The 20,848-nt window shown below is 36.6% G+C and overlaps 1 protein-coding gene across 1 annotated transcript in view; it reads left to right on the top strand.

Annotated features, from left to right (window-relative positions):
- Positions 1-20,848, top strand: part of PRKN (parkin RBR E3 ubiquitin protein ligase) — an 803,180-nt gene that overhangs the window by 167,590 nt on the left and 614,742 nt on the right. Inside the window, exon 2 of the mRNA XM_052784857.1 lies at positions 2,706-2,869. Coding sequence (XP_052640817.1) covers positions 2,706-2,869 — 164 coding nt within the window. The remainder of the gene's footprint in view (positions 1-2,705; positions 2,870-20,848) is intronic.

The raw sequence follows: 20,848 nt of genomic DNA, 5'->3' as shown, positions 1-20,848 counted from the left end.
CTTTGGAAGAGGTCTTGAATGTCTGCATAACTTCACCTGTGATCTCTTGAATAACATGTGCTGTTAAGAGTATCAATTTGATAGTGATTATTTAATTATTGAGGTGAAATGTCAAGAAGAAAATAATGTTTCTTTTTGCTGAAAAGACATCTTGAAATATTATATTCATGAAATCTGGTTTTATTCCACAGACTAAAGTTCTGTATTTAATCTTTTTATGCTCTGTGCAAGTAAGAAAAGGTCTTTTCTCTTCTTTTACATTAAAAAGAGTTGGTGAATTGCCGACTTTATGATGGAATAAATGTGTTTAAGGGCAAAATATTTGTGGATTAGAACTTTCCAGCAAGTAAAGTTTGGCATTCTAATTATTCTTCTGAGTTAGCTTTTCAGGCTTGTAAGGGAGTAGTTGTAATCTTTGCTGTAGAGTGCAAAATGTTGCACTCACATGCCTGTTTCCCGTATTTGCTTGTGGTTACAATTTTGAGACTGAAAATTCCACTACCTGGTACATGCTGGGAGGAGGAGACTATACCTGTTGGAAGTGAATAACAATACACTTATTTGAGGGAAGGCATGGGGATTGTTGATGATGAACATGCATTATGCTTGCAGAGAGTGTGTTGGATTTATACTGTCTTTAAAAATGAGTACCGCTTTATAATTAATTTAAATGACACTTGTTTATGCTTCTTTTATCAAGCACTTTTCTTTTACCAGCACATTTGATTTGCAGAGTCAATGCACTTGCTAACTTTTTTTCATTTCCAAAACCAATAGCACTGGCTTTCGTAAGACTAAAGATAAAGAGGATTATTTATTAATTAGGAAGAAGTCTTTGGATGTTCAAATGTATACATTTTATGTGGGTATGTGAGCATATCTATATAAATATATATAAATATATATATGCACCTAGTCAGATAGTCAGAGCTTAGCATATTAAAAAAGTATATTCCCCATTGATTTAGCTATATATTTTGCTAATGGCCCAGATGATGTTATTGACAGTTGAGCATTATGAGTGTTCCTGGAAAGATGGGAAATGTTCAGTTCCCATTAGCTGGAACTACTTTTTTGTCATATAAATCCTCCTTTACTCTCCAAACCACAATCAAAATAAAATTCAAATTCCTCTGTTTTTTCAGAAGAGTCTGAATATATAGCTTGCACAGTTTAGTTACTTTCAGAACACCTTTAAATAGAAATCAAAACCAGTAAGAAGATGTACTACAGGAGACTGCGTAACACACTGCAGGGTATATGTACTGTACCCTGCCTGACATAGCATTATGCAATCTTACCCTGCATTGTAGTACTTTAAGAGAGTACTTTCAAGTGCAAAACTTACAATGTGGTGTTAAATTTTATTGGTATATGGCCTTGTCCCTTAAAGATTAGCCAAATATGAATTGGAGGTGTGAAATTGCAATTATTTACAACATTCATTGCTCAGCAAAACAATGGCAGTGTTCTCAGCCATATTCAAGTGCTCTTAAAGTATCTGACAACTTTGAAGTGGTCAGGTAGACTATGTGTTTGAAAAATCATAAAAATCCAATTTTCAGTTTTAAAAATAGTTATTTCTTTAAACTATATAAATACTTTTGAGCTTATGCTTTTGCCAGTCATCAGAAATGCAAAGGAATAACATCTTCAGCTAAAACATTGCAGTGGGAATGGGAAATAAATCCTTAAGAAGCCTGGTTGTTACAATCAATACCCAAGCAGTTTAGGTGACAGGTACCCACGATCTAATTGATATAAATGATTTTTTGTTTTATATTGGGTTTTGCTAATTCCTTTGCTTCCTGCCTGTGGAGCTATTGGTCAAAGTGGTCCACTGGGGACATGTCTACTGTTCATACAATCTCCGTGACTGATATGGATGTAATGAGGTTTTTTCTTGCTTCATAGTTCTTGTAGTCATTCCTCTGACCACAGGCTCAATGAGTGCATTCAGACTCCTTGTGAAAAACAGCTCTGCCAGCTGAATGGCAGGAAGCTTATGAGTTTGTTTGCCAGACTTCTCTGGATGTATAAACCAGTTGCTGCAGCTCTAAAAATTATATGACTGGTGCAGTAGTGATTTTCTGTGCTGAAGGTAGATGCCGGCAGGAGTTATGTTCTGCAGATATTTTAGTGAACTCTGAAAAGACCATGCTCTAATACAACACTCCCAAACATTTCTGCAAGCGTGTGATTTTCTCTCCATCATTATCTTCTGTAGAATTATATCTGTTGGAAACCAGTTTATATGACTGTGCTTTACTGTGTAACAAGGCATTGTTTTCCCTTGTATTATTTAATATATTTTGGTTCTAAAGCATACCTCGCTTTTCTGCATTTATTTGTTATATGCAGTCAGGAAGAGCACACGGAAAGCATGTGTGCCCCATGCCTGCTAAGGTTAGGACTGAACTGAAAATCTATTATGCCAGTTAGCAACTACTTAGCTGCCTGGCTGGGTCTCTCTTGATTCTGACTGTTCTCTGTAATTTCTAACACTGCCAAGGGGAAATGCATGGTTTTTATTTATTGGTCACTATTCTGTGCTGGCTTTCGAAATAGTACACTGCAGTATTAATAACTTTTCTCTGAAAATAGTACATGCTCCCTGAAATTGAAGAGTAAGCCTCTCGTAGTCACTCTAGTAGAAACACTGCACAAGAAATGCTCACTTTAAAAGGTGTTTTGCTCTTGTTCAGTGTTTGTCAGGTTCAACTCCAGCCATGGCTTCCCGGTGGAGGTTGGTTCGGATGCCAGCATCCTCCAGCTGAAGGAGGTGGTTGCCCAGCGACAGGGAGTTCCATCTGACCAGCTGCGGGTGATTTTTGCAGGGAGGGAGCTCAGCAATGACTTGACACTGCAGGTAAGTCTCCCTTGGTAGCTTTGCTTCTGGACTGCTGCCAGCTACACTGCCTCTGCCTCTAATGCTGCCAATCTGATGTTCATGCCTGAGATCTAATAGAATAAATAGTGCCTGGGGATTCCTTGAACTTTACTCCACACTGCTTCATTAATTCTGACCTTCTTAATTATGCATTAAAACAGCAAGCAGGAAGGATAGGGGAAGAGAGAGAATAGGAGAGAGAGACCGCACGAGAGCGCTGTGCCTAGTGAATAAATGTTTACTGACTGCAGAAGCAAGCCGTGCACAATTTCTGTATCTGTTCAATTTCGATCTTACTTATTCCATTTGAATCTTAATGAAGAAGGATGTGCATAAATTGCTCTAAATCAGGCTGCACAGTCATCACATTTGTTAGAATTTGTAACCCAATTGTGACCCCTGGAGGATAGCTACAGGGCTGCTGCTGCTCCCTGTGCGGTGGTGTGTCTGCGCAGGTGAATGCGCTGCTGGAGGGATGGTTCCAGATCAGAAAGCCCACAGAAGTGTACTCCAAACCACTGAACTCATAAACGTCTGAAGCTAAGAGAGGAGCAGGGAGCATGGAAGAGCAGCTATAAGTAGGTATCTGAATTTCAGCTCCTGAAGGTGAGCTAACTGTTCTCTTCAATAAATGCGGAGGGGTGCTCACCTGTGGTAAGCAGTAGTAAGCATGAAAAGATAGGTTCAACTTTGTCTTCCTTGTTGTCTTTGCTATTGTTACCAGTGCTGCTGCAGTTGCTTTATAAATATTTTTGTTTATCCTCTATGTGGATTTGGCAGTTCACTTGGATAGCCAGGCCTTAGCATAAGATCACACATTTAAGACATTTGGGGAACTTGGGGAAACCTACTGGCCTTTCGACAGAGTGCAAATACTGATTTAAATGAAATTGCTGTCCTTCTGCAGTGGTATCAAAGAACTGCAGGTGCAATCTGTAGTAGTGCAGGTGATTACATAAAAGATCCCTCACAGGCAGAACTATTTCAGATTAATTGGCACTCATATTTCAGAAGTATTGCTGTACTTAGAATGGCTGCTAAGCCTGGGTACAGAAAGTCACTACTGTATTGATGACCTATCACTATTTCTCCTTGGGTATGATATTTATTGCTTTGCAAAGGGTTTTAGGGAGTTTCAGCACACAAAGGAAGGTATAGAAATGCGAATCGTTGTCAGTCTCCAGTGCATCACCTGTGGATAGTGTTGATGCATATATTCATGGCATAAACGGTAATGTGCTTCATTTACTTATATGTGAAAACATCATGTATGAAAATGTAAGAATAAAAAAAGAAAAAGTGTGAATTGTAGAACTTGTCAGTTGCCAGTTGCTAGATTTGGGTGTCTGTGTTGTTCTGTCAGAAGCTTCTGAACCACTTAGCATTTCCTAGGAAGCTGTAGGTATCGGTGTTACTGCCATTTTATGTCAGCATGAAACGCAGATTTTGAGCCCAGTTTTACACTTGCAACCAAGTTTGATGTCGGCTACAACATACAATCTGTTGCCAGGGTAAATTAAAAATTGCTTTCCAAATATACAGGCCTGCTGATGACTTAATTAATTTCATTGAAATGTCAGAATTACCATGTGTAGTCAAGACTTTTTATTATTTAGTAAACTGGACCTAGACTCACTGCTTTGACTTTCAGCTTCTAAAGCAGATAGGATGTTCAAAAGCTGTTTCAGACCGTATGATCCATACTTCTGTATTTAAGTGTCTTAAATATTGTAATGATTAATGTCATCAGCAGTGTATCAACTACATTTTTATTCTTGATACTTAATTAAGTGCATTTTACTCTGATTCTGTGTTTGCAGTTTTTTCTGTCATATATTTGTGTATGTGTATTTATTTATTGTCAGCACAAGAAGAACAGTTGAGGGTTTGAGGTGTTTGAGTTTCTATGGTAGGCTGTTTGGGGCTTTTTGCATAAGAAGCTGAGTGCTAGTAAAACTTGAGTGCTAGTGAAATACTAACTTCTGGCATTTATGTTGCATCTGTAATTTCAGAGTTAACATCATATATGAGCAAATTAACTAGCTCTTGTTTTCTAGACCTATGGATTTGCATGCAGAGTAAGAAAAATACAACATAGATATGTACTCAGCTGATGCTTTTAAGTTATTTCATTTTATGGTAACATAGAATTTCTAGTAAGACCATTTTGTCCTTCAATTTTTTGTAAATTACTTTTGAACTTATTTGCCCAAGATACTGTGGGAGAATCTAGAGGTCAGGAAGGAGAACTGATAGTATTACAGATAATGAAATTATAGAGGACATGGGAAAAGATAATTGCAGGAGTATGGGGCAGGGGTATAGGAAATACTCCAGGATAGGAAACTTCATTGGTTTCACAGCTCACAGAACAACTAGATTTGGTGTGACAGCTACTTTAGGATCTCAGGCAGCTGATACAAAACTTAACTGAGAATGTGAAAGCTGTGTTTGTTTTCCTGTTTGGAGAGAAGGAAAAATCTTTCGTGGTAGCTGAAACCTGTAAAAAAGAAATGAAGCTGGAATGAACAAACATTAAAGAGAAATTATTATAAGAAAGAAAGTGCCAAGTTGAGATCTTAAATAAGTAATTTGATATCAACAACAACAGTAAAAAAATTGTAGGAAGGATAGAAGTGAAATATGTGTGGAGACATTTAATTTGGTACCTCAGATAAGTGTTTTGTCCTTGAAAAAAGAGAGGAATATTAGAAACTGATTCAACTGTGCACAGGGGAGATCAGTATTTTAGCTAGTGACTAAGGGGCAAGTAGTGAAATTAGAGGCATGGTAAGGAAAGATTGGTAATAACTGGATGAAGAATGAGACCCGCAAATTTGTATCTCATAAGAAGGAATTAGAGCAATAAGCTGCTTCCTAAAAGCACAGCAAATGGTGTTACTTTAAGGGTGCTAAGTATTCTGAAAAATGATTAAGAGCTCCCTGCTGATTACAGTTCACTTTGAAATGAATAGAAGTAATTAATTAATATATACCCCAAATAGGAATTCTTTCAGAAGGCCGTCATGAGTATATGAGAACAGTGGTAAGATCTTCTTGTGGCAATCATAAGGGCGAAAGAAGAACAGAACCATAACAGAGTCACCACAGGAATAAACAGGAGGTAGCTGCGTATCAGGAACATTAAAGTGTTGTAATGGGAGATGACTGCTTACAACATTGGCCTCGCCTCCAAGAACAGCAAAATTAGTTGACAAGCCTTCTGGAAGCAAAATATATGAAACACAGTTTTGCTCAATGCAAACAATTTGAAATTTACTCCTCGTAATAGAAGCAATATTATATTAGTACAGGCTTGCCCTTTCTTGGAGAACTCAGAATCCCCTTGTGTGGAGAAGCTCTTTGCAAACAGTTTGTAAGAGATATTCCCTGACTTGCAGAGCTTACAGTGTAAATGAATAAGGCAGACAAATGATGTGATGGGAATCAGTAGCCTGGCTTGTACACAGTCAGTAGCAAAACAGAGATAGAATTAAGTCTTCTGTTTCACAATCCGGTACCATTTCTTTTTGACAGTGTTTCCTCTATGAGGTAAATGTAGAAACAGAAAAAGGCTAAGCATGTGATTAGCAGCAGGACTTGTTAGCTTTAGCGCAGTGCTCCACTGAGACAGCTTCTCCATCAGACTTAGCTTGCATTTGACTGGAGCATAGGCTCAAGGCTTGGAGCATAGGCTTCACGTGAATTTGGCTTTGACTGCATCCATCCATATAGGTGCTTTCCTAAAATTATTTATTCATACATTCAAGAAACAGACAAACATGACTAGAAGTATTGTTAAACATTGGCGTGTGAGCTGATGAGCATAACTGAAAATGAGTGAAAAAGAATGGCATAACTGGAGTAGCAACATAGATGATCATCTCTACAGAGGAGGGAAATGAGAAGTGGTAGGGGAGAAATGGTGCTATAAGTAATGTTAGCATGCTGCAGTTTGACAGTGGTTTGGAAAGCGTATGCTTTGTTGTGGAAGGGTTTCTGAATAGTAAACATTAGAGGTCAATCCAGAGGGCACCTGGTTCTACTGGAAGCACTTTCCCGTGCCATTGTGTGAAAAGCTCAAGGACAGAGAGAGCACCTTGTGACAATGGGTCTCAGTTTATATTCCTCACACTTTAAATATTTATGAAAATAGGGTATCGTTAATACAATTGTTCTCAGTGAACAACTTCTTTAGCAGAAACAGGTATTTGAACTATGGAACATTGCATTTTATCGAAGAAGAAGGACCTTGTGTACCTAAATGCATGCCAACTTTCTTACTCTTTAAGCACAGCTCAGTACAATAGAGCTTCCAGAAGTTCTTGTATTTCCCCGTTTCAGTTTACTGAAGGTGCAAAGGAGAAACCAGGTGACACAGTGCAAAATGTGTCCCTAGCCAGCAAAAAACCCCCATGTGCTCGACTTTAGTTATAAACCCACAAACACTAAGATTAGAATGGGTCTTTTGACATACACAATAAGTAGTGCCTTTTGTTACAACCGACAGGTTTTGCATATAGGATACCAAATCACTCACGGGAACATCTTTGATATTCAGCAGTTTTGTGGGTTACAGAATACAGTGAGTCAACATTTGCATATGTAAACGCTGTTTGGAGAGATTTGCTCACAGACATCCTGACTGAATCAATCATCCTATGTGACATTCGAAGGGAGAAAATGATTTTATGTGTGTGTGTTCAAATCAGTATTTGGGGTCAATATTTGATCGACCTGTGGATCTTTTCTTACTTGGAAAGCTGGAAAATATGTGTATTGTACTTCTTCAAAACAGAAAAAACTAGCAGAACAATACTTAGGTATATTATAGTAATAAAAGAAATCTAGAGATTCCATCTGTGTTGCCAGGTAATATGGACTTGGCTAAATGAGTGGATAACAGTACCGCTCGCTCTTGTTTCTTTTGATGGCTGCAGACTCACTATATGTGATAACAGACCCTCTATGTGTTGAATAAGCTATTCCAAGATTTGTAATGGGCCTCATGGTATTATATGCCCATAATGAATGTGGAAAGTACCATGTAGCCATATTTAGTATGAAAGTAAGTCAGAGCCAGCTCAGGTCTACAGATTTTCCATATCTGTTTAAGAGGATACATTGCTTATTAATTGTTCTGGCAGATCAAGATCTAAATGCATCAATAAATTAGACCTTTGAGCCCAGTAACATATTTCCATTCTGCTTTTAAATGTATTGCTGTTCTATTCTTTTTATGCTAAGTTTTTCCTGGAAGTATGAGACTATGAAAAAGATTTAACTATAGCTAAATAAGGGAAAAATTATCTTCAAGTAGTTTGGTAACTCCAGAAAGTGAATGGGCCATGTTTGAGGAGGCTGCAGCATCAAGGATGTCCTTGAATTTTGCTGGTACCTTCTGGATTCTTCTGACATTTCTTATGTGTTTTAGTTGGTCTGCTGATGATTCAGGAAGGAGTGTGATGGGGTTTTCTTTGCAAACTTTCTGCAATGTGCACTCTCTACAAATTTGTATTTAAGTTCTAGAAGTATCTGGGGTTTGGTACCTAGATGAATTCTGTGTTGTCTGCTAAATCTGGTTCATGATTCCCTGGAATGGGGTTGCTGGTGCCAGTATTCTTACAGGAGTCTTACTGACTCATATTTCTGAATGACCTGTGTTGCTCTTTTAGAATAATTTCCAAATTTCTAAATGTGAGTTTCTTTTGTTTTCCACTTTTCTGACAGTTTCAGTAGGTTGGGAGTCTATTGAATTAATTTCCATTCCACCTATGGTTGTTATTACTTTCTTATATGTGAGAACATGTTCAGGCAGCAGATGAATTTTTTTTAACTTCATTTCTCTTAGGCAGTTAAAATTCACTACATTGAGGCCATTAAGTGAATTTTATGAAATCCATTTCTGAAAGAGCAGGTGCTTTGCGTGGGACTGATAGAGAAACCGCAATACTATTTGCACAAAATACAGTATGTTGATAAGAAACTCCTCTGGCAAACCACTGTAGTTCTTTTCAAGACATATATAGTGTTTCAGAATGAAATTATCTTGAAAATTGCACTAATATTAGATGTGCTTTTGTTTTCTACCTGAATACTTGCGTTAGGCATTTGTTGAATCTTTCCCCCTTGTCATATAGATAATCCAATTCATACAGTTACAATGCTGTCCATTTTTTGATTTGGATCCTGCTTTAGGTTGCAGGAGGGCAATGTTTAAGAAAAAAAACTTCAAAAAGCTGTAGTTGTTGGAGTGGTGGCAGTGAGCAATAACTTTGATGAGTTTGTAAATCATGACAGTAAAAGAAAGGTCAGCCCGCTTCTTTCATTCATCACTTTTCTAAATTGCTCTGGTGAAAAAGTGTTTAGCGTATTGCACACCATTACCCCAAACTATAGTTGAATTAGCAGAAGTTCAAGGGTAAGAGGGACATTTTCTTCCTTCTTCCTCCCTTTTCCCCATAAGCAAAACATGGTATTAACTATTCTGGTAGACTACATTTATAAGGAAGGATCCATAGAGACTATGTATTTTCCAGTTCATAACTAAAATAGAACAATCATTGACATGTATTTGTATTGTATGAAAAAACAAGAAAAACAGGATTTATTTAACACACTACAATAGTGAAAATGCTGGATTGAGAAATGGGAAATTGGGACAGAGTATCTGTGGATTATTTTTTAACATTGAGAATTTTGTGCCCAGAAAATAAAATTGTAAAGGAAGAGATGGAAACTTCAGTGTTGGAAATGTATTTTAAAATAGCAGGTAGTATACCAAATATGCCTCCTCAATAGAAAGGTGGAATGTAGTCCCTTGCCATTATAATTTCTTTGCTTTAGCCTTAATTTTACTTATTTAAATTTTTACAGCTCTGATCATCTGAAATGTCATCTGTAATACATTCATATTTGTAATTATCAAGGTCACACAGCTATTTAGTAAGCCATTCTGGGTTTCCTTCTTCTTTTATTTTTGTTTTTCAAGCTTTCTCACTCATTTTAATTGAAAATGTGGGAGGGAATCTTTGCTTCATATCTGATTACAGTTTTCATTACGAATGAACCTCCATACTCTAGGAGACACAGAATTATTCCTGTTAGGAACAGCTTTGATGGGGGGGGTGAAGAAATCAAAAGAACAGATTAGTTGCATTATGACAGCAAAGGCCCCATGAAAGGAAATAACATTGGTCAACCTTAAAAAATAATACCGAGGCAGGCTTAAAGAGAAAGAAGGCAATTATTTTAGAAGTTATTGAGGCAAAAGTAGGTATGTAATTCCTTATATATTATTTCATTGGAACAACCTTCAATGAATTTACAATTCCTAGAAGTTTTCTTCTGAACCCAAAAAGCCTGTTGAAGAAATAAATGTGAACTGTGTAAAAAAAAAAAAAAAAATCAGTAATAAGCCAAAGAACAGAGCAATACAATTTTCTCTCCCCATTTAGACTAAGTAAAGCAGCAAAAGTACCTGTTCCAAAAATGAAATAATTTTCACTTTCTTCATATACAGAGCAGGTTATTTCATTTTTTCAGGTAAAACATTGGCTCCATTGATGTAGTAAAAGCAATGCCATTGACTTTCCATGACTTTCCATTCTCCCTCTCATTCTCTCTCACTCATTCCCTCCCTCTTCTTCTCTCTCCCTTTTTATCTTTCACACACACACACAAAATCCTTACTGTCCTGGGGAAGCTCCTCAGCCAGTGTGAAATGCTGTTCCTTCCATCCATAGAAGTACAGATATGAGTCCCATTCCTGCCAAGTCCAGTTTCCAGTGCGGTTCCTGAATGAATTGATCAGTGTTTTCCTCACTTGTACTGCATTTCTTATTATTAGCACCCCACAGTTCAAGTCACTTTTCCTGTTTCCATTTCAGGCTTTCCCAATCAATTCCGGTTCTTTGAAATCCTATTTCCATCCAACATCTGTGGCCCATTGCGGTGTTAAACCAGCTTAGGAAACTAATTGTTCTTTCCAATCTTTCTCTTTCCCAGCCTATGAAAGAAAGGGGGGGAGAGAATGAGAAAACTAAGTTGCCTTGCAGATCTGCTCTACCTGCCAATGAACTGACTTTTTCTTCTACTTATGGTTTCTGTCTTTCATTGGATGATGTGCCTCTGTACTAACTGTTGACCTCCTTGTTTTCTGATCATCTTGTGTCTAACCAAGAAGCTGACAGATCTGCGGGAGGCTATAGAGCTACAGGATAATCTGCAGGTAGTGGAGGTGGCCTTGTGGGAAAGCTGGGGAGGATTGTCTCGTCTCAGACAGCTGTGGTCCTGGCAGGAAAACAGCCAGGCTCTCTTGTGAGATATTGGACTTCATGTATATCTTCATACCAGTTTGTCTATGTGTGTGTGACATGTATAAAAGGTTATCACCTTATTTTAGGTAATTTTGAAAAGGTATGTAAATGTTGACAATTTTTTGGTTGGTGAGGTTACGCTTCTCGTGAAGATACATGTACATGACACCACAGTTGCTAGTTTTATGGTATAATTAATATAAAAAAAAGATACCAATAATGAAACGTCTTTAAACTTCAAAAACATGCCTAATACAGTTTTTCCCTATTAACTATTTGACATAAAAAAGCATGATGGAAACATATAAAAGTTTTATTGTCATATATTTGGTATGCGTGATATACCAGAGCTCTGACTTCGTGATTTGTTTCTTATACAGCTCATCCCAAATTATCCTATAAAATATTTTTACTGTACTACCTTAGCATCTTTAACATATCAATCTATTCATTTGTATCTTTCACAGTATGCAGCATATTTTGAGTACAAACCAGATAAATGTATGCAAGTATGTTTAAGTACAGAAAATAACAGCTACTTTCCTCTTTAACCAACATCATATAACCTTTATTCCTGCCTTATTTTTGTTACCCTAGATGGTGATTTGGGCTCTTTGTTTACCATTTATCTTATAGCAGTGTGCTTATTACTACAGCTTAAGCACACATAATTTAAAGTGTTTGAGCTTCAGGAAAAGAAGAATCAATCCAATTTTAAAACATCTTAGTGTTTCTACTGTCAGAATTTTATAGCAAAAATGTCTCAATGACCATAAATGACAATAAATAAATTAAAATGACCAATTGGATATATATCACTGGAAACCTTATTCTTTGTGAAAGTGTTCTATTTTTCTTTATGAATAGTGAAAAATGTAGTGCCTATCTTCTGAATGTACTAAGATGCTCAGATTTATAATACTAGAATTTTTATATAATATTTTATGGAATTTTTGTTTCTAGGTGGCAAGTAGTAGTGGAAACTTCTGTTAGTTTTCTCAAAATAATTTTACAAATTTTTGTGCTGTCACTATGACAAACACAGGAAGAGAGGAAGTGGTGCAACAGCGCAGCAGAATAACAAGGGGAAGAAAGAATACATGTAGAAATGTATGCCATGCTGATGTAAACATTTCAAGACTGAATATCAGAGGCTAGAAGGATTGTGGGAATTAAAGATAAAAAGGGTTCAGGTAGACTTGAAAGGTTTGACAGATAGGGTTATGCTTAATTATATGGCATTTACTAAATGTGAGGGAGATTAGATGAGCAACCAAAGAAAAAACTATTAAATGGCAAGATTCATGAAGCATCTGAGGTTGTCCTACCAGGCAGGAAAGCAAGAGATAAGGTGAAGGTTAAGATATATTAGAGATGACTGCAAAAGCAAGGAAGCCCAAGGAATTGGATTGCAAAAGCATATAAATTGACTGCAACCACTGGTAAGCCCACATTTAAAAAATTTCCAGTAACTAATGGAATGGGAAATTTTCAATGTGTTAATATAATTTGCAATGTAAGGCTACTTGGGTAGGCTATAAAGAACTACATTCAAGGCCTGACACCTAAAATAACAGAGATGAATATGTTATCACCTTCAAAAGAGGTGTGATTACATTACAGAAATCTACCTTATGTGGGAGACCCATTTAGTGAGTCACCAAACTCGATTGATTCCTTAAGCATATCATCAGATAAGATTAAAGACTCCTCCCATGGAAAATGGTGATCTTTTTTAAAATTAAAAAGACTAGAAATTTATTCAGTACATTTTTAAAAAAGAGAAAAAAAATCCAAACTGAAGAGCAGTAATCCATGCAAGTCTATTGTCTGGGAAACCGATTTAGGAAATACTTCAGGTGGTTTACCTGACTTGAGCTATGCGGTGAATGCATTACCTACAACAATAAATTGAAACAAAATATTAAATTTAAACTTGCTCAGCATACTCAGTATTACCATTTATAATGAAGGCAGATACTGGGAATTGTTATCCTATAATCCAGCAAGGCAACTGAAGAATTATGCAATGCAGAATTGCATGCAATTCTAAATACATTATAGGAAACAAGATTTGGGGAGGTTGAACTGGTAACCGTTGATTTGGTGGGATATATTTTCAACCAGAAATGTTGGCCATATAAGCACGATTCAGTCAGGTAAGCACTTAGCCATGTTATAAATTAGAGCTATGAGTTCTAATTCTGATTTCAGAAGAGTGGAGAAACTAGATGCAGTAACACGTAACAGTATTAGTACCTACACTATATGCCTGCAATGATTTGTGCACTTGCTTTTCAGAGGACCATTCTGTAAATGCCATCCTTTATCACTGCAGAGGTAATAAAAGCAGCATCCCCAGAAGTGTTCATTTCCGATGGAATTCATTGCTGATCTCATCTATTTAAGTGAATGCAAATGAATGTTCTCTCTCCTGTTTCTCTGAAGGATTGATGCATTTCTGACTGGTGAGCACTGCACAATGTCAGTCTCCAGAAACAAATGGAGGAAGATTGACACAGAATGGGTTCATACCTCAAGTAGCCATGGGATTTAATCTCCTTGCATCTCTGGGTGTGTATGTGTCAGTCATAAAGTAGTCTGTGAATTACTTATCTCCTGACATAATTCAAATATCTCAGAAATGTTATTTTTCTATTAAAAAGAAGGATTGACTTTGCAAGGCTACTGTGGGCTATAGAAAATATTAAAAAATTGCTATTGATAGATAAATGACATATAGAACTGGAGAGAGAGTTCACTTTGTTCACATTTATGGAAACTTTCATATGTTCTGTTGTTTCACTGCATTAGGAGACATGCTACTTCCATTGTAAGGTAATTTAGTGTGATGTATTGTGTATTTATAGTTAAAGCTCAAAATTGAACTTTTCTAGCAGCAGAGAACAGTAATAGCCCTGCAGGATATACACGAGCTCACAATAAGGCCAGTAATCCGCAGGTTTAAAGTTGCACTGTGCTGGAGACTATCAGTCAACACTGGGGTTTCTAGTGCTGCCTACATGAGAGAAGTTGCATTAGAGTTTAGAAAAGAGAGGATTTGAGAGAGAAATAACCTTTCCTAAAATGAGAGAAAGATGAGGTTTGCTTTTGAGGCTTGTTTTGTCATCGCCCACTTTGAAATCTCTTTGTGGTAGCTTCATTCAGTCATTTTTAAAATGGCATTGGCATGCTGACATTTCAAAGGGTGCATACCAGGAACGGCATGCAAGGTCTTGTTGCTGAAGAATTGTGTGTCATGTCCTGACTTCATTACACTACAGGGAGGAGACTGAAGTATGTATTTTCATGTCTCTATAACTCAGTAATCGTCATAGTTCTGTAACTTTATGTTGTTTTGAAGAAGACTACTTCTGTTTTCTTGAGTAAAATGGAATTTAAAGAAATGGCTTATTTGGCTCTGTCAGGCTGGTAAGTTTCCTGTGTAAGTCAGGAAAAGCTTGTGACATGCACTTATATTTCTGATAGAAATTTATTTATACTAATTAATTTTTGTCATTTTTTCATTGTAGTAGTAAGTTACATCCATGTTATTTGATTATACCAGCATGTGTTAATTAATTTCCAGCCTTTCATCCTGGCATGTGAACTGCAGGGTTTGAGCTGCAAGAAGCACTACAACATGCTGTTATGATTCCAAATAATCACAGAGCAATCTGCCAATTTTGCTGCTTTTGTATTTTAGTCTACTGTTATGTAGACTATGTTAGGGGTTCTTCCTTGTGTAGTCAAGATATATTGCCTGTGTAAGAAAAAGTACCCTGTCTGGACACCCTGCTTATTTACTTCTTATTTAGACATTTTTTTTGGTTGATCTCAAATGTGTTTGCTGTAGTCAGGAAAGTTAGCTCCAAAGCCACTGTTTCATTTGCCCTGTTGTAGGTATTTGGAAGATTTGGGAGGGAACTTGCGTTGCAAGTTATTAATTTTTACTGGTGTTTTTATTTAAAGTAAGTATTTATCTTAAGTGCATCTCCTACATATTTTTCAAATTTTGAATAATTTGGGGATCTGTATCAATGTTGACAAGATGCTTTCCAAAATGGTTGAACATGTGCTTATATTTTTGCTAGGGAGTTCCTGTACAACTGAAAAATAGATTGGGGAGGCAAGTGCGTGACTTGTCTTGAACACTTGGGATCACATTAACTATAGGGAAACAAAATAACCTGGGAAGAAATTGCTGCCCTGATTATGAATGAACTCTGCTTGCAGACTTTGAAGGAGGGAATAAACAATAATAAATAAGTTGAAGCAAAAATGTATAAAAAAAGTTAATAAGTTTATTGGCAAGTCTGACAGGAGATCCCTTTGCAAAACCAAAAAATATGGATTAAGAACTGTTTTCCATCAGCATTCTTTAAGGTAACTGTTTTCCTGTAGTCTTAATGGAAGTGTGAATATAAGAAAAAAAAAAAGTAGGACATTTGATATTATTATTCATAAAATATTCTGGTTTTGTTTTAAGGCTTCTTATGTATTACAGTTTCTGATAATATCAAGCTTAGTTGTTTCAATTTGGATTCTTTTCATGTTTCAGAAACTAATGGTGTTCAAATTCTAGATGAGCAGGAAAAACAAAGCTTTTAGGTAGGAGTTGCATTGCTTGAAATTGGAAGCGATCATTTCCCCATCCTTCCCTTTTATGCTGATTTTCAATTCCTAACAGTTTTCAAGACAAGAAGACATGGAATCAAGCTGTAGAATATAATACCTTGCCTTATTCTAAGGTTTGGCGCATAGCTGAGCAACAAATGAACGAAATCTCTGTATTCTCCAGACTTAAGTAACATGGAATTAATCTGGGAACAGCTGTATTTGCTCAAATATTTCTTTGAAATATGGTTTTAACAGAACAGAGAAATTGTTCAAAATAAATGTATCCAGACACAGAATAATTTAGGAATATCTGGAATTCTAAGTCCTTAACACCTGAGCGATCAGGCAGCTCATGCTTCTGTCATACCAGAACAGGAGCAGAAATTTATCATGGCACAGTGGCACCTCCTTCCCACACCCTGGAAAGCCTAGGAACCTCTAACAGATGTACCTTATGGAGATAATTGTTGCTAGAGGTGCACAGAGAAAAAACCTCAAACCATGCCCTGATTTATCCCATTTTTGATGATGGAGTGATTGCCTTTGCAATGTGAAGTGTGTAATAGCTGATAGTATATTTTGCCTCCTAACTACAAGCATAAAATTCAAAATAAATTTTAATTTAATGAATTTTAAATACCTTTAAATAGAATTAACCAGGCAAAAATGTGTGTGTATTTAGCTTGAAAGGTCATTTTTTTCCGAATAAGACTCCAAATCAGTTGACAGTTTCTGGATGTAAAAAGTGTTATTTTAGCCAATTTCAGGGTACGACAAGCTAATAATATTTTAGCATGTTTTGCTGCAAATTTCTAATACATAAGAACACAGACTTGGTAAATGCCAGGAAAAGACTAGTTCAGAAAATAGTGAAATCTGTGAAATATAAATGAGATCAGTATGTCTCTATTACAAACAAACAAAAATATAATTTGTTGCTGCATGTTTGTTGCTAACTCTTTCCTGAACTAATAAACGTCAGCTAAATTGCTGGCCTCAGTCCCTTGTTCCACAATCCAACCACCCTCCACACGAAGAAACTCTTCAATTGCTCATACCACTTCCTGTCTTCATTTTCAGTATATGATGTATTACTTTTCAGTTAGTTACTAATTCATTGAACTTGTTAATTTCAGACAAATATTATCTCAACTCCACATTGGCAGAACACTCGCATAATTTACACTGTTTATTTTCCTTCTGCAACTTCTAGAGATACTGTGTTGGAAGTGCTGGGTGACTTTTTTACCTCAATTCGTTGATGGCAGCAAATATGAAGAACATACAAACTTTAGGGAGCCTGTGAAAAACCTATAAAATCATCTGGGTAACTGCAAGGGCTATTGTAATATTATGTTCTGAGGCAATATACATACCATAGGTTTTATCTGGATGTCATTTTTTCAGATAAAGGTTATGTCATTCCGTGTGACATCTTTGCTGTTTCTCTTCAGGTTAGGAAACAGGAACCTTCATGTCAAAATATTAAAGTGTCTTTTGGAAACAGCTGAAAAGTCCTGCTCATTCCTTCGCAAAATGTTTGGGTTTTTTATAAAATATCACCCAGTCACTGAACACATCTGGTATTGTCTCCATTGGATATTTCTCTGCAGAAAGAAAAATATCATATTTTTTAAATCCTGCTGCCACACTTGGGCAGTTAAGCATGTCAAGGAAAGAAACATATACTTAGATATTAATTTATACTTGGTTGTGGTTTTAAATCAATAGAATTTAACAGGTAGCATACCCATTACTGCCACATGCTAAGTGGATAGTCTTCTTCCAGTATAAAAAAGTGTTGTTTTGGTTTTGCTTGTCTTACTTTTGAGATGGTTGAAACTTAACTATAAAACCTTAGAAGCTTGAATAAGAAGATTCATGTGGGAATTTGACTTGCTATTAGCTTGTTTGGTAGAATTTTTCTGAGTAGATAAGCTCTCAGACAGTATTATCAAAATTTGAATCCTTAGAGCAAAATACCAAAGCTCTGGATCTGGCGGAAAGACCAAACTAAGCCTTGAATTGAAAGTGATAGGGGAGATGGCAGATAACTGATATTCATGCTCTTTTCTGTGATCCCATTCAGACCCTTTTTCTTTGTTAAATCCAGGCAAAAAAAAAAAAAAAAATCCCATGCTGCAGCATTTCTTAAGAAGGTCACGGTAGATATCTGTTTATTTCAGACACTGCTGTGGCATGTAGTGATCACTCTTAAAATATGCCCTCTGCTAATTAAAAATAACTAAAGAGAAGGATTTTATTTTGATATGCATTTACACAGAACATTATTCTCTTTATCCAGTATTAAAATCTAAACTCCTAAATAAGTTCTCTTCAGTGCTTGTTCCCTTTTCAATCAATAGAAGAAATACAGCAATCAAAAAGGAACAAAGTCATTTTCCCACACCAAATACTACGTTTTCTTTCAAAACAAACACAGGCTCACATGATACAGTCTGCTTCACTGAAAAGAAATATTCTCCAGACTTCAGTCCCCAGGCCCAGCAAGGCAGAACATGAGTTAAATTTTTAGTAAGCTAACAAGTGCTCTTGTTCTTTTAAGTACGTAACTAAATGCAAGAGCTAAAAATAGATTAAGATGATTTTACTGGAGCTATACTGGAGGCACTTTGCCCACTTCAGTAGAATTAGGTCTTAGAAATTCCTGCACTAAACTCTGGTCTCTGGAGCTCGTGTTGCCTCTTTTCTCTGGGCTCTCATTCCCCAGGCTTGCCTTGGCAGATGGTTTCATTCTCTTCTATCACTCTTCCCACTTCAACCTGGCCAGTCATAAAACACTTACTTGCTGTTCTTATGCCCTCACCGTTCCCCTTGTCCCTACAGTATGTGGGTTTCTGGCAAATATTTTGCCCGTTTGTCACAATAAATGTGCTTTTGTGAAGTAATTATGAAGTGAGGTACTTTTTGATTCAGCATAAACTATCCCTCATTAGACAATCACGTATACATAAATTTATTTTTTTCTAAAGTGCTAAACGTCTTTCTGTAACAATGTTGGCTGTTGTCTGTATGGCATAATGCTGTTATTTAGTCTGTGATTTCTAATGGCAGGCATTAACACTGGTTACTGTCAATTACTACTTCTTAGTTATTAGCAAATGTCAGGGAATAGAAATGTATTCCTTAGTGTTCCCCAGTAAAACAAATTCTAATGCATGCAAAAATGCTATTATACAAAGCATTTACAATTTCCAAGTATATTTTAAGCAAAAAGTCTTTTGATACTGTATCTGCTTATTTTCATAATGACTTTCCCCTTTCATGCAAGATTCTGGCATTACAGATCAAATTCTACAGTTTAGCAGACACACATCATCTTGCATGTTGGCACACACTTACGTATCTTGCTGATTTCAAGGACTTGCACTCCTTGTTTACATTATGACTCCCATATGCAGTGGATGTTACTTGGCACCTGCACATGTTGAGAACATAGAGCATTATCCTGCTTCTTCCAGATCAATTAGGACCTTCTCAGCAAACAAACAGCTTAATGATATCTACAGCTACCAGCTGAGTATCCTATGTTAGGTGAGAGGAAAAAGACAACTGTGTCCTGTGCCCAAGGTACTACAGGTATGAGCTGCAGGAAGGCTGCCAATGAATAAAACTTCAGTTTCAGAAACAGGGGATGAAGAAACAGCCGCTGGAAAATTGCCACAGTCTACTTTCCAGACTATTCCAAGGTAAACGGTCCTGTTTTGTTCTCCACCTTTATTCTGTACTTCAGAGTATTCTACCTAGAATCCATTTCTTCTTTCCTTGAGCCCAAAGAAAGCCAAGTTGCGCGTGATCAAGTTTGTGAGTTGCCAGAGTCTTCCCTGGATTTTAAGTACAGGCATTAGTAATGCAATGCAGTGTTTTGTTTCTTTTTTCCCAGTGGTCTCACATGAATTTAAACTTGAAAAGAAAAACTAATTGCCTGCAAAACTGTTCTAAAAAAAATCCATGGGTTTTTTTTTTCCATGAAGAGTTATGCTAGGAGATAGGATGATATTCAAGCCGCTTGCTGAGCCACCTATTTGACAGTATTATCTCAGATAAATGAAGTTTCTTCTCAACTCTACAGTATTTGTTTTATTACATTAATATTTCTTTTGTAAGTGCTATTTCATTATTTTAGGATATTATTGTGATTTTATGAATTATGGAGATGCTATTTTGGTTTGCTTTACTGAGTACTTAAGTTCCCAGTAGCTGACTTTTTCTTCTTCTTTCATTAAGATAATCATACTATTTTTAATGTGCTTCCAAGCTGCTCTAGCACACAGCACAAATTCCATTTTCTATCACAATTATCTATTATCAATTCCATTATCTATCAGTTCCATTATCTATCTATTCTATGTTATTGCACTGATGAGCCTGTGATTACTGGGTTTTGTTATTACAAGAGAGGCAAGAATTTGATTCTTATTACTGTCTTGTTACCTGAAGGAGTAAATCCCTGGAATCCTGCACAATTAGTAAGCTTAACACTGGTGAGAAGAATAAGAGAGAAGCCCTTTTCCTCGCTCCCCATTGATTCTGTAGCCTCTTAGGAAGCTACGTTAATGAATTCTTAGAAATGGGATTCCATATTGACCATCTTCAAGGAAGAAAGTTTGTTCAGGATGTAAATTTTTAAAAGCAGTCTGTAATGAAAGGTCACTCCAGACCTGCTGTATGAAAGCCTTTCATATGGCTAGAGATTGCAAAGTGATGGCAAGCCTTCTGCAACTATAGTCCTCCTTTACTAATGAGGAATCCCTTTTCTGTCTTTACTGCTATTCCTTCCCATGCAAATTAGCTGGCCCCATCATCTGTTGTCTGGGACATTTCAAGCATAAATTGACTTTGAAACTCTTACATATCACTGGCATTTGCCTGCACTGTCCATGCAGGCTTCATGAACAATTTGAACACACAATTTAAACCCCTTTTCTTCATTAACAAACTCTTTAAATCGACAACATTTGGGGATCAGCTCTTGAATTGCTATCTAAACCAGCAATCA

This window comes from Harpia harpyja, chromosome 4 (genome assembly GCF_026419915.1).
Source record: "Harpia harpyja isolate bHarHar1 chromosome 4, bHarHar1 primary haplotype, whole genome shotgun sequence".
In the NCBI taxonomy this organism is placed as follows: domain Eukaryota; kingdom Metazoa; phylum Chordata; class Aves; order Accipitriformes; family Accipitridae; genus Harpia; species Harpia harpyja.
The sequence above is the reverse complement of the archived record's forward strand: the minus strand, read 5'-3'. Positions and strand labels throughout refer to the sequence as shown.